The sequence below is a fragment of the Platichthys flesus genome, chromosome 3, assembly GCF_949316205.1.
Source record: "Platichthys flesus chromosome 3, fPlaFle2.1, whole genome shotgun sequence".
Classification (NCBI taxonomy): domain Eukaryota; kingdom Metazoa; phylum Chordata; class Actinopteri; order Pleuronectiformes; family Pleuronectidae; genus Platichthys; species Platichthys flesus.
Window position 1 is genome coordinate 21,561,875 of NC_084947.1, and position 13,270 is coordinate 21,575,144.

Genomic DNA, 13,270 nt, shown 5'->3' on the forward strand with positions numbered 1-13,270 from the left:
TGGAGGGTAAACAACAGATGGATTTCTTTCCGTCTCGCTGTGAACGTGATCAGCTATGGACTCCACGCACCTCGCTAAAGCTTTGCTTATTCTGGCATGGGTCGGCGATATCCCTCTGGGCAAACCACTTACTTTAATGTTTGTCAAAGCAACACTGACTGGAATCCTAAACTAAAGGGAGGATTGTTTCTGGTGACACTGCATTTCTGTTTAAATCTTCTGTCCAGTGTTTCCTAATTGAATGTGACACATTTACTTGGAATTACATCATCTCTAAGTAACCATTCATTAAAGAGCAAACTCTGTGATAAAGCTGCCACTTCCATCAGTTGTGCATTGTGTTTATATATTGAAACCAACTAACTGGCATTCTTCTGGGGACAGCTGAGGTAAAAACATTTTGATAATCAGAAACAAGTCACTACATTCAGTTGCCGAGTCTGGCATTCAGTGATAAATAAAAGCTTTGTTGTTCATCACAACAAGGATAAATTTAAACTCACTTTCATATTGACAAATAACACTTATCAAAACTCACTCAGCATAAAAGCCTGGACGTATTAGAAAAGATTAGCTAAGGAGAAAAAACCTCTGAGGAGGCTGAAGTTAGGGTAAGGGGTTAACCCAGTTCAAGTTGGAACTAGACCCCTAATGTCAGATGCACACACAATAACACACACACATGGAAATGAAATAGGAGGAGCAGGTGTTTTTGAATACCCAGTTGTGCCACTGAGAGCTGCATCCTCAGATGGGCATCAGATGGGTTTAGACAAGGAATAAATCTGAGCTGCAATTACAGTCTCTAGAAAGGGGCAAATTGGTCATGAGGGGGGAGGAAGGATCCCACCACCATCCCAGTCCCTAATTAAGTGAATGTTTCTAACTTAATATCAGGCACTGATGGTCACACTCAATTATCCTCATCTTTTACCTCCCAATCTGTTTCCCCATCCACTTAATAAGCCCCATCCAAACCCCTCAGGACATGCGCACTGCACGTTGCTTCACTGTGCCGCTTCCTCAGTAGCTCCACATCTTATGTGACTCTGCTTTGATTCTTGAAGAAGACAAAATTTAAAGCAACTGTTAGACAGTTTGGAAGATATGGTAATTGGCATTCTTGCTGAGACCCGGATTAGAAGAAGAAGAAGAAGCCTGATGTAGCCCCCTAAATAGGAGGATGGGCCCATGACAGGTTTAACACCAAGTCCTCAGTGGAATGACAGCTTCTTTTTACAGATGCAGTGTGGCCTTGTGGGGAAAGCTGTACTTGGCAACTTTCCACATTGGCAGTTTCAAATGGCATCGAGATGAAACAGCTAGAATACAATATCACCAGCCATAAATCCTGTTGTATAATGTCAATCAGTCAAAGCACACCCGTACCAACTGTCCCAGTTTGGGATTCTTTTCAATCACAGGAAACCAGAGGCAAAGGATCAAATGTCTTGATTCAAGCTTGATCTGACCAGAGCTCCTGCAAGAACAAGAATTTCATCTTGGTAGTGAGAAAATCAACAATGTTTCAGTGCAGCCAGATGTTTTTCTCCCTCAAGCCCTATTTTTATGATTTAGTTGTAGTGTCATGTAGTCAGATAACCAGAGCTATAGCAGCATTTAAAGTTGTTCTTGTGAATAACATCAGTTAAATGCTTTCTAGTTTACTACAGAGAGGGATTTGATGGCAAAGGGCCTTGTCATTAGATGATTTGTTGTGGGGGAGTCCAAAAGACCTAATGAATAAGGTGCCAAGGATTTATTCCAGCAGACCTTTGACGTGAGTGACCGCTGGATCTCATCTGCAGATCCATATATATATAATAGCCACCCAATATATTTATTGGGTGGCTATTTTTAGAACACAGGGTTTGTGCTGAAGTGCATTATCCTTGAGGAAAAGCCTTGCAACAGCACAAGTGAAGCTTGAAGTGAGACGCTGCATCAACTCCACACATGGAATACAAGTCAATTTTTTTCCTTTCGCTTAAAGATGTTTACGCCTTAAGAATAGTCAAATCCAACACACTTCCCTTTGTGCAATTAATTGAACAGTTTCCATTTCTTTGATTCGTAATTCTCTCCTCCACTCATAAACATCAAGTAGTGACGTCTACAAATTACTTTCCTGCCCTTGGATTTGTTCTTTGATATGTTTCCATTACATAAAGCTGGGACTAAGTAGGGCATGTGTAATAGAGGCTGGGGTTGAACGTGCAGACCTTGGCTGTGTGTTTTCCCCTCTGACCCAGGCCATTAGTCCACATCTGCTGAACCAAAGATAAAAAAAACAGGGCTGACATGTGGGCATCTTCAAATGCCCCTCCCTGTGCATTCTGGACTATTTTAAGTAGGCCCAGAAGTCGGTGTTTAATGATAAGCTGTGGGGTGTAGCTGACATGCCTGCCATATTATTCCCTTTATGAGTCAGGAAGCAGCGGCTATATTGGCCCTACTCCCATTCACCCCTTTAGGGTTCTGAATCATTAGAGTCCGTCATCAAGTATGACCAATCAACATGGCTTATGTCACCCTATTGCTGTCTGTTATCTTAAGGAGTAGACAGCCTTGAAAACTGATAAGGAGGCTATTTTTTTGCGAGGTGTCATTGCCCAGCAATGTTTCCATAATGGAACTAACTCACCAGCTGATGAGTGTAAACTCCAGGGATGAATATGTGTTTTAAAGACTTCTTTCACATGGATGTGGAGTTAAACCTTGACAACACAAGCTCCTCAACGCATATTGCTTTGTGAGGAAGAGTGAAGGAAGAGTCCTGTCAGCTGAGACTCCGCTCCAGATAAATAAATAATCAGCACGCAACAAACATCAAAAGAGGGATTGTGGTCTTCAAAGGGAATAAGGGCCTTACACTCACCAGGTCCTATTGTAATGAATGAATCTTGTTTATGTGCGCACATATTCAAAGACATAATTTTTGTTGCATCTGCATTCATGGTCCCCTGCTGAGCCAAAACACCCCGCCTCGATCTCTGTCTGTGGCAGAATCGGCTTCAAAATACCAAAACATCTTTCACGCTCTCTCTTTCTAGTAGAAACTCTAGAAGATTATGTCAGAGCCACATACCAAAAATATAGTGCTCGTAGTGTAGCTGTGAAAATAATTATTTGTAAAATGTTATGAAGATGAACCAGAATTCTCAGAAATCACAATTTTGTCTTGCATCAAGTTTGCAAAATGATATAGTAATGACCCAGCAGCAGGGCCTCATCAATCAAATGGTTTATGAACAAGATTATATAAACAGTTTAAAAATCACAATTGAAGAATATATGAACAAAGTGTGGATGATAATTTACCTGTTTCCGAAAATTATCATCAAATTCGTCATAGACTGAAGAACATATGCTGTTTATTACTTTTCATTCCTCTTTTAACCTCTGGTTTCTTCTCTTTGTCTTCCCTTTGTTTTTCTCCCCTTTTCCCCTCAGTTCTCTGTTCTTCTTGCTGTCTCATCCCTCTGTTTCTGAGTGGGGGATGTCTTTTTTCTAACACCTCTCGTCCTGCATATCTATTCGGTCTGTATTGCAGTGGAATGGTATTTCCATGCCCATTTGTTTTTGTGTTGTCAAACCTCTTGATATCACGCCATCAGTTATGGATATCAGTGAGTGTGTGTGTGTGTGTGTGTGTGTGTGTGTGTGTGTCTGTGACAGTAATATCGCTATCGCTTGCTACTGTTATCTGGAAGTCATGATTGTTTATGATAGCGTGTGTGTGTTTGTTTGTGTGTGTGTGATACCAGGCCGGGGTTGTCTGTTTTGGTGGCTGTGGTAAAGCTTGCATGTGTTGGATTTGTGCCTGCATCCCTGCTTGAGTGTCACAATGCATTATGGCTTGGTGCACGTATGTTTGCGATGACAGGGCCATTTCTCCATGCTGGCTGTTGTTCATTTGCAGGGATGTGATCATCCCTCTCCACCTTTGGGCTGCACAGAAACAAGAACCTTTGTTTTTGTGCCCTGTGCTGTTTCATTCTCTTGAAATTGGCGGATCAAGTTTTCATCTTACAGTGCTGATGCTCCAGCAAACTGCATTGAGTTCTATAAGTGGTGCCATGATAACAACTTTAAGAAAGGATCAAACCTCTGAAAGAAAAGTTATTTCTTAAAAGATAACACTTTCACATGCGGTCTTTCTTTGTGGGACGAATGTAAGGTTTGTTCCTTCAGGTTATTGAGTCAAGTAACCAGTCTAAAGTAAACCATTGGATTTGAATGCCCATGCCCCTCCAATCACCCAGCTACTTGAATCATTGTTGGTCATTTATGCCTTTTGCTGAATGCCAAATCATAAATGTCATATCTTGGCCAGTAAATAAGTCATGTATTTGACTCTGAATTTGAGCCGTGAGTCCACCTGTTGATTCCACTCACCCAGCTTGTTGGGTCTGGGTGTCTTTAATGACCTGGTGCCCCCTCCTCCCCCTTCTCTTCCCTCCCTTACCAACTCAGAAGATCGGTACAACTGCGACCAACACTGAACATGGAGGACTATGACGTTCGCTCAGCCGCCAGCATCCTGGCCTCAGTGAAAGAACAGGAGGCGCGATTTGAGCAGCTGACCCGAGCTCTTGAGGAGGAGCGTCGAAACGTCACCGTGCAGCTAGAGCGCGCCAACCTGCCTCCCAACGCCACCGCCAGCCAACCGCTAGCATGGCAGCAGGTGGTGATGCAGGTAAATGACGCCAGCATGCTGGCCAACCACCCCTTGTCTATTTCAACCACCAGCTTGACCTACCATGTGTCTGCCTCCGCATTCGCCTCTCATGCTCCCTCCTTCCATCAGCAAGTTCATTCCATCATCACGTCTGCTCACGGCCATTGCTTTTAAACACTGGTTGAACTCCGTAATCTCTCTGCTCAATTTCCCTGTGATTTGGGACACTTGTTCCTATTGTCTGGACCCAATGTCCTGGATGTTGTGCAATAATCTGCACTGTGGTGACTCATCTTTAAAGGCGAGCTGATGAGATTCAAACTCTCATTATGTCTTCCTTCACATCCCTCCCTCTACGCCACTGCCTCCCATACAAATCCCATCTTCTTTCGCCCACTGGTCTTTGATATTGTCTGGTGGTGCTGCTGATTGGATTTGGCCTTTGGCTCAACTCTGGCCAGTGTGTGGGGGATATTAGAGTCCTGGCCACGCACATCAAACTGAGGTAAAATTGGACAGTTAGCGCTTCTTGTCTTAGCAACTCCCAAAGTCAGGAAATGTAACGTCTTAATATTCAGTTTCTTTTCAAGGGCTGTCTGATACACGTGTTTCTGTTGTGCTAATATCCCTGCAGCATGTTACCCTGGTTCTACTCTTGCATATGTCATTTCTGTGAAGAAACTGTACATGTTGTACAAACGGAAATTTGAGAGCACTATTAGGTGATGCTGCATCTCTAGCACTTAGATGCATCACCTTTAATCACAGTGAAGGAGGCTGTCCCACGTTTTAATGATACAGCAAAACCTAAAGCGCAGGAACAGGTTTGCAAACATTTGCCTGTGGTTGTGTTTGTCTGGTGTCTTTGTTCATCTTTAAAGGGCTAGCTGCCAATTTGACTTGGTGAAGTGATATTAAGATGATGCAGAGAAATATTGGTACGGTTAAGTGTGTGTTTATGTGTGTGTTTGTGTTTGTGTTTGAATGAGAGACAAATACCCTCTTCATAAACTTGTCAATGATTTACTGGACAGTGTTTAACATGACAGGAGCTGAATTAAAATGCTTTTTCACACTATCACTCACAGATTAGACTGACAGATAATTGTGTGTGTGTGTGTGTGTGTGTGTGTGTGTGTGTGTGTGTGTCTGTCTGTATGTGAGCTTCACCCCTGACCCACTCCATTCACCCAATGAGGTGGTATGAGTGATGAGGAATGCATCAGGTTGTTCTCTTTCACTTTATCTCATCTTTGCCTTGTTTCTCCACCCACACACACTCACATACAATCCCCAGGCTGCTTGATGAATGAAAATGGAGCATGGATCAGTATCATTGGGTTCAGACTCACAACATCAAGGTCAGACTAGGTGAGCCTGCCATTGTTGGTCCTAATAATCTGTCTCCATCGTTTGAGCTTGGTTGCAAGCTACTTCACATGCTCACCAGCAGAGTCCTCTATGATTAGTCACTTCAAACTGTGCACTGAGAATATCAATACTGCCCACCCCCACTTTGTTACTTTTAACACAGCAGCCTCCTCTGTCCAGTCCAGCCTGGATGTGGAGTGAGGCATAGCCTCTGGACAGCAGCCAAATGGCTCAAATAAATAATACAACACTGGTTTGACAGCGTTATGAGGATCTATAGCAGTCATTTCCTCCATAGATTTAAAGTGTGGAAGATTTATTGCTGTTCTACTTTCATGACAAATCTTTTGGATAATGCTCATGTGAACTTAACAATATTTGCATGATATGAAACAGTTTTTAGCAACTCCGTCAGTGTGGCTCTAAGGCTGGAATAGTGTTGGTTTGTAAGTCTGTACATTACACAGTTCAGGGTGACAACTATTGAGTGTCGCTATTGCACACATATGGATGGTCCTATGAGATCTTCTGAATTTGATGGTGCATTGACTTATGCAACACAAGGTTGACTTTTTTGTGGTTTAATGGACTGCATGTGAAATTGTATCCATACATTTCATACTTTAATGATCCTATGACTGTTTCTCTAGCAGCCCCATGACATAAAGAGAATGATTAAGATCTGTTTTGTCTGCTAAATGTCAGCATGGAAGCATTGTCAAAATAAGTAGTGATTTAAGCATGCTGATATTAGCGTTAAGCTAAAAGCATGACTGGGTACAACAATCACATCTAAGATAGAGCCTTGGCCTTGTTTAACCAAAAATAAAAATTGTGAGTGAAGTCAAAACCTTCAAGCATTTCATGTTGTTTTTGTTGGCTAAAAACGCTACATACCAAACATTGCTTTTCTTCTATGATCTTAGTCTGTCCTTTAGAGAATCCCTCTCAGATATTAACACCCTGGGTGTAAGACTCAATAGGATTAAAGGATATTGTGATTCAACATGTTTAAATATTATTATAATGTTATTTTTCTGGCCCTTCTTTATCTCAACACTGGGTACGGGAAGGTAGATCACCACAAGATGCTTTGATTGGAACAATGACTGTGGGTAAAGCTTCTTCTGAACAGCACTGGCCTACTTTCTCAGACCTTTCTGATTGAATTCGGATCCTCACTCACTTCAATATAACACTTAGCTGCCAAGGAGGAGAATTAGTGTCAATGCTGCACGGTCCTATGAGGAAATTCATAACAATGATCTTGGCCACTCCATTAGCTTTCCTGATAAAATTATTAGAAGATTCACTGTTGCGGAGTGAGTGGCCTTACAATCCACATTCATCAACAGCCCCAACATGTGAGCACTTACATGCTAAGATCATACGCTGTCTTCATTTGAAATCACTTTTTCCTTTGGTAATTGATTTTTGCCTGAAGGAGCGTTATCACCAAGGCTCTGAAATGTCAAGTAGTGCATGGCGACTGTTCAATGTGTGGAGAAAGGCAGACAGCACTCAGACAACCCTGTGTGTCTGGAACTAAGGGAGAAGGTGACCTCATTTTCATACACCAGACGCCTAATCTACCCACGGCCACTGCCTGGCGCATGCATAGTTCCCATCTCGTACTGCATACAATCACACCAGCTTTGAAAAGGCAGGGCTCCACATGAAAGCTTGTCAGCATGTCTTGGACAAGTAGAGTGTTTGTAGGGAAAGTGGAAGAGAAATTTCATAAACAACGAATACAGTTTGATCGTAATATGTGCCACTGACTCACTACATTTTAAAAATAAATAAATAACTGTTCTGAGTAGAAGACACTTTTTCCCTGTTATATATGCATTTCAGAAACCCATAATTGACCAATCAGCAGCCACGCCAAAAACCCGGCAGCTTAGGAATCACTTACAGTTCAAACATTCAGTGGAACAGTGGCTGCGATGTTCCTTCAGGCTCCACGGCCTGGCAAAGGGTCAGGAAAAAAACACCAAGAAGAATAAACTTTACAACTGAACCATACAAGTCAACGAGAGAACGAAGACTTGTGAAGGGTTACTGTGTGCGCACGCACAGACAGAAACATCTTCTCTTCAGCTTTATAAAGTTGAGCTTCAGTTTCGCTTCAACAATTGAATGTGAATCGCTGTCACATGTGACCATTACGCACAAATGTGGCTAATTATTTACCACTAATTCATCTCCCATACCTGCAAACTATCATCATGATAATAAATCTCATTCATTATTAGATGTCAGAGGGATAAACATTGATAATCATTTGAAGCTCATATTGAGAAATACTTGCTTTGCAATTCAGCATGACATATAAAGGTCATTAGCAAGGATGTATTGGTCGAATGTAGAATAATGACTAGTAAATAATTTAAAGGTTTATAAATATGCCTCAGTGACATTTTATATAAGGCCAGGTAGAATGGCGCATACTAATACAAATATTAAATGACAAACAGCGTTTTATTGTAGCCACATTAATGCATTTATGAATTAAATAATTTACTGATGATGGAGTTTGGATGCTTTCAACTGTTTGTTCATCTGAACTCTGGATTTTCAAACTATTGATACAAGTTAATTACTGTAATTATTACTTTTTTCTTTGTGTCTTTATTAGATAGTGAAAGTGGAGAGAGAGGGAATGTGGGTGAGAGAGGGGGTATGTCATGCAGTTAGTGGTCTGGCTGGCTGGGAGGTGAACTGAGGACCTGCTGCTCAGAGCATGTAGGTCCATGTGGTATATGCATCCTGACCATTCGGCTATGTGGTCACCACAATTATTTTAATTTCACCCATACAAGTAAATTTTGTTCCTGGACGAGTGCAAGGTAAATTGGAATAATTGTCAAGCCCTGAAAGAGAACTACATAATTTCTCTCACTGTGGATATATTATAAATTCTGCCATTTGGTATTCCGATACTACATTCTGCAGGCGTCTAGAATTGCAGAGGCATACCATCCCTTGTGCAAATGTTGTGGGAAGTTTTCAAAGGCTTGTGAGCTTTAGAGAGAGGGAACAGTGCAGCCTTTGATCTGTGGTGAAGATGTACAGGCTCTGGCCCTGCGATGGCACCACAGTACTCAACCAACAATCGCTTCAGCTGCCCTCCACCCACTTTCATCCCCACAGACCCCCCTCCCCAAGCCCTGTCTAGGCACAATGGATACAAAGGGCTAAGGGTGCTATAGCGACACAAGATCTATCCTTCCACTGGCAGGGCTCAGGAGCTCCTGTACCCTCATAAATCACCTGCCTAACAATGAGCCTTAGTGTTCCCCCTCCCTTCCTCTGTCTTCCCTTGTCTTCATTCCTCGCTGTGCCATCAAGAACTTTCTCGCCTCCCATAAACACCCTAATTACCTCGGTGTGAAAGTGCCTCCTTTGTTTATTTTTGTATACCACACTGTTCCCGTGGCCCTCCTACACTTATTCCCTTTACATTTATAGGTTCATGTTGGAGCCTGCAAAAAAGTCACATGTAAATCCTTTAATGACATTTCTGTGTGTTTTCCATGTTTCCATATGAAACATCATATCTCATTCAATGTGAAGGTTACCCGGTCGACTGGTTGTGACCTTTTCACTATTATTTCTAAATAATCGTCAGAGAAAAATGCCAATAGAGACTAATAGAGCAGCGGTAGTAAACAACATGGAAGGATTGTTCAGTAATCTCAATGCTGAGGAGGATACAATTCCTAATTATAGCATGGTGACATCTCAAAATTTGGTTCCCAAAGGTTCCTGATGGTTCTCAATCCTCAACTATAAGATGAATTACCCTGACATGTTAATCGCTATGAATCGCTGAGTTTATGAACCAGGGGTAAGATAGATGGATAAATGGGAGGATGGATAGGTGGATGGATAGATGGATAGATGGATAGATGGATAGATGGATAGATGGAAGATTGGTAGGATGGAATGATGGAAGGATGGATAGGTGTGGGTATTACAGCAACGCAAGTTAAAAAGGTATTGTTATAAAAACAATAATGAATTAAATAGAACTATAGAAATACAATTAGACACAAGTTCCACCCACTGGTGATTTGCCTGAATTAACATCAATGTAGTAGCAATAAATCAGATATGAAGTGTAAAATAATTTTATTATAATTTTTTGTTACATATGAAACAGTACAGCAGTGTGGCTTGGCATTATATAATATATATAATAAATATAGTACGCACAAAATCTAAGGGGTTCTATAGGCAATGTGATCCATTTGCACATCTAATAAATGTATTTTATATTTGGGTCACAAAGACTTTCCCACTAAACAGCTAAGCCTTCAGTAAATATGCAGTGCGATTGTTCTTTTAAATTCAAGATCATCTTTTATTCATTCCCTCTTCAAAATTATTTGTCACGTCGAGGTGATGACCCGTGAATCACGCTGCTAACCACTCGTGGGGGGGAGGGCAAGTCCTTTTTGTGTCTCAGCTCGGCAACGGGGCTGACATGCAAAGACAAGAACTTTTAGAGAGACTGGGGCTGTGCATATTCCTCTTGTTCAGATGAACAGGGCGAGAGAGAGGTTTCAAAGGTAGAGCAGCGGAAAAACCTTTTGTACCGTGGGCTATTTATGTTCCCCCGGGGCGGCTCAGACCTCCATCCTTCAAACCGGCCCCAACATCGGTGGACTTAATGCCTGTCCTGGTGCACCTCCCTGTCATTTGATCACAATCCATTAAACCATTATGCTCACTAAAAGCTCTTAGAGTTGTAACTGAAAACTACCCCCACTTCCTCTACCATACATCCTCACTTGCTTGCTAAGGTGAACAGGCAAGTTAAATATCTTTTGAGGGCGATGCCTTGGCCTGAGAGTTTCTGGAGAGCGTGGAGGTGTTCTTGTGTACTTGAAGTTGACCATGGGCTTGACCGTTGAGTTCAGAGACTTAACTGTTTTGCCCATGTGTTTGAAATAAATCCCCTCTCTTTCACGGTACACCAATGCCACCTGAGGAATGTGACCTCAGTGTCCAGCTGGGTATCCAAACAAGGCCGGATGCTAACCCCTAAATTGAAAACAGTTTTGAGAATTTGGTAACTGGGTTTTGTCGGTGTTTCCCAAAGCCTTGATTTAATTACCATCATGAGTTTAACGTACTGGTGCGACATTTTTACAACATGACTTACAAGCATGTAAATAGCCACCAAATGAGGACCAGAAGCTGCACTCAGCCTGGTTTGGAAGGTTTGCAGGAGTGAAGTTGCACTTTATTGCACAGAGCATTCCTTAAGACTACAGATGCTTTAATAGCGAAAACTGTCCTTGGGAAGTAATGTGAAGTTTAAGACTCAAATGAACTTTTGTTAAAAGTTTTAAGTGTAAAACCTTTCAAGGTTCCTGGAAAGAGGCACAAAAATAAATCGGCTGAACTGACAAATGAAATCCGGCAAAAATTTCCAGAGCAGATGAATGAACTCCGAAAGGAGAGTGAAACTCTCAGGTGGTGCTTTACCTGGAATTAGTCCAGAATCTCAATTCTGTTTAATGTTAACAAAAGCAAACCTCTTGGTGTTTGCCAGTAAATCATCCTTCTCCCACCTGCCAGGCGGTTATCAGCCTGTAAATCCATAGCAACGGCAGGGGGGTGTATGTGCAGTATCCGTAATCTATAGTTAATATTCCATCAGATTACAGCGATAAAGTCAGAGCCACACATACATCTATTGACTTCGCCAGTGCAAACTGACTATATGAGTCCTGGCGTTGCCTCAGGGTTAGACACTCTACCTAGCTGGGCAGACTATAAAATGACTGGACATCACAGAGTCTGGACATTCTTAGACTGCTGCTGTTTTGTGTCACAGAGCTGCCCACACTCAGACACACACTTGATTTAAAAATCCTGGTGTTTGTCTCAAGCTGAAGCCAGGCTGTGGGGCCCTCTTTATATGATGGTGTATTTGAAAAGGGTTAAGTTGAAGGAGGGTGGGCTTGGTATGGGAAATGTCTCAGTGTCGCAGAACTATGGTAGTGAGGCAGGAATGTATGAAAAGATGGGCACCACTCTTCTGCACAAGCCTCATTCAAACCGATCATTCGGTGCTGAATCAGTTCATATAGCAAGCACAAATTCCATTTAGAGGAAAGTCACCATTATGCTTTAATTTTCCTTTTCTCACAAGCTGCTTCCAGACATGAGCTCAGGAATATGTCTGGAGAAGAATTGACATTTGACTCACAACACTACTCATTTTCTGGAGTTTGGCTTTCACACATGAAGAACGAAGCAGTAGATCAGATGTATTCACAACAAAAGGAAAGTGTCTGGAACATTGAGGCTAGGAGTGGCGCCTGGTTTGAGCATGCAGGAGGTAGAAAATGACGCATAAAGTCAGCTGCTGAAAACTGCCCTTATCGCCAAAAGGTCTCAAATCTCTTTGTCTTTCCAGGTTGACATCTTTGTCTGTGTCTACTACGTGTATGATTCTTCTTTTTCATCCACAGCTATATTAGATCCAGTAATGTTTCTGCTATGTTCTCACATGAGCTCACTCTGACTTTTAAAGACATTTTACTAGGGGGCTGGCAGGAAAAGTTGCGAAAAATGTCCACATTTGCATTCTTACATACTGCCCCTGCAGAAAATGTCAGGAAAATGCAGCTTCAGTTCTAAATGACCTTGATCACTGAAGGGAGCCCGTTGAAACCTGCCAAGAAGCTGCTGCTCATTATCTTACATTTTAACTTATAACAAGGCATATGAGAAATTGAATTATTACTATGGCATTTTCATCTAAAACAATAGTTCTTGACCTTTTCAAGTTGTGTCTCACTAGTATAATCGGGCTGGTGAACAAGTCTGATCAGATGGGGATGCTAAGATATGTTTTTCTGCACTGCAGACTGCCACACCATAATTCTTAACCTTTTTATTAGATTGTTCTCAACTTTGACTGTTTTATGAGCGTTTTCTCACTTTTAGAGCAAATATGCGCTCACAGCATATGAAGAGGTGGGAAGAGGAAAAAGCTTTAGTTTTGGCCAAGCAGTATCTCATGTGCCGACAGACTTTGACTCTCACAAGCACACTGAAAAACATACACATCTACACCATATATTATCACTGAAACAGATTTGATGTAAAAAACGATTTCAAATCTAAAATATGAATTTCTATTTAGAAACAATATATATATTTCTTCCCCCCACTCAACCATCTGGTGCCCCCCAC

At 41.8% G+C, this 13,270-nt stretch overlaps 1 protein-coding gene across 6 annotated transcripts in view; it reads left to right on the top strand.

The window, feature by feature from the left end:
- The window catches only part of arvcfb (ARVCF delta catenin family member b), a 216,528-nt gene that overhangs the window by 87,374 nt on the left and 115,884 nt on the right, over positions 1 to 13,270 (top strand). For 5 of the 6 annotated variants that reach the window (XM_062384649.1, XM_062384661.1, XM_062384651.1 and 2 more), the window contains exon 1: positions 4,485 to 4,699. The exons of the other annotated variant lie outside the window; for it this stretch is intronic. In XM_062384649.1, coding sequence (XP_062240633.1) covers positions 4,508 to 4,699 — 192 coding nt within the window. In that variant the 5' untranslated portion in view covers positions 4,485 to 4,507. Of the gene's footprint in view, positions 1 to 4,484; positions 4,700 to 13,270 lie in introns of those variants that run through there. 6 annotated transcript variants of the gene reach the window in all.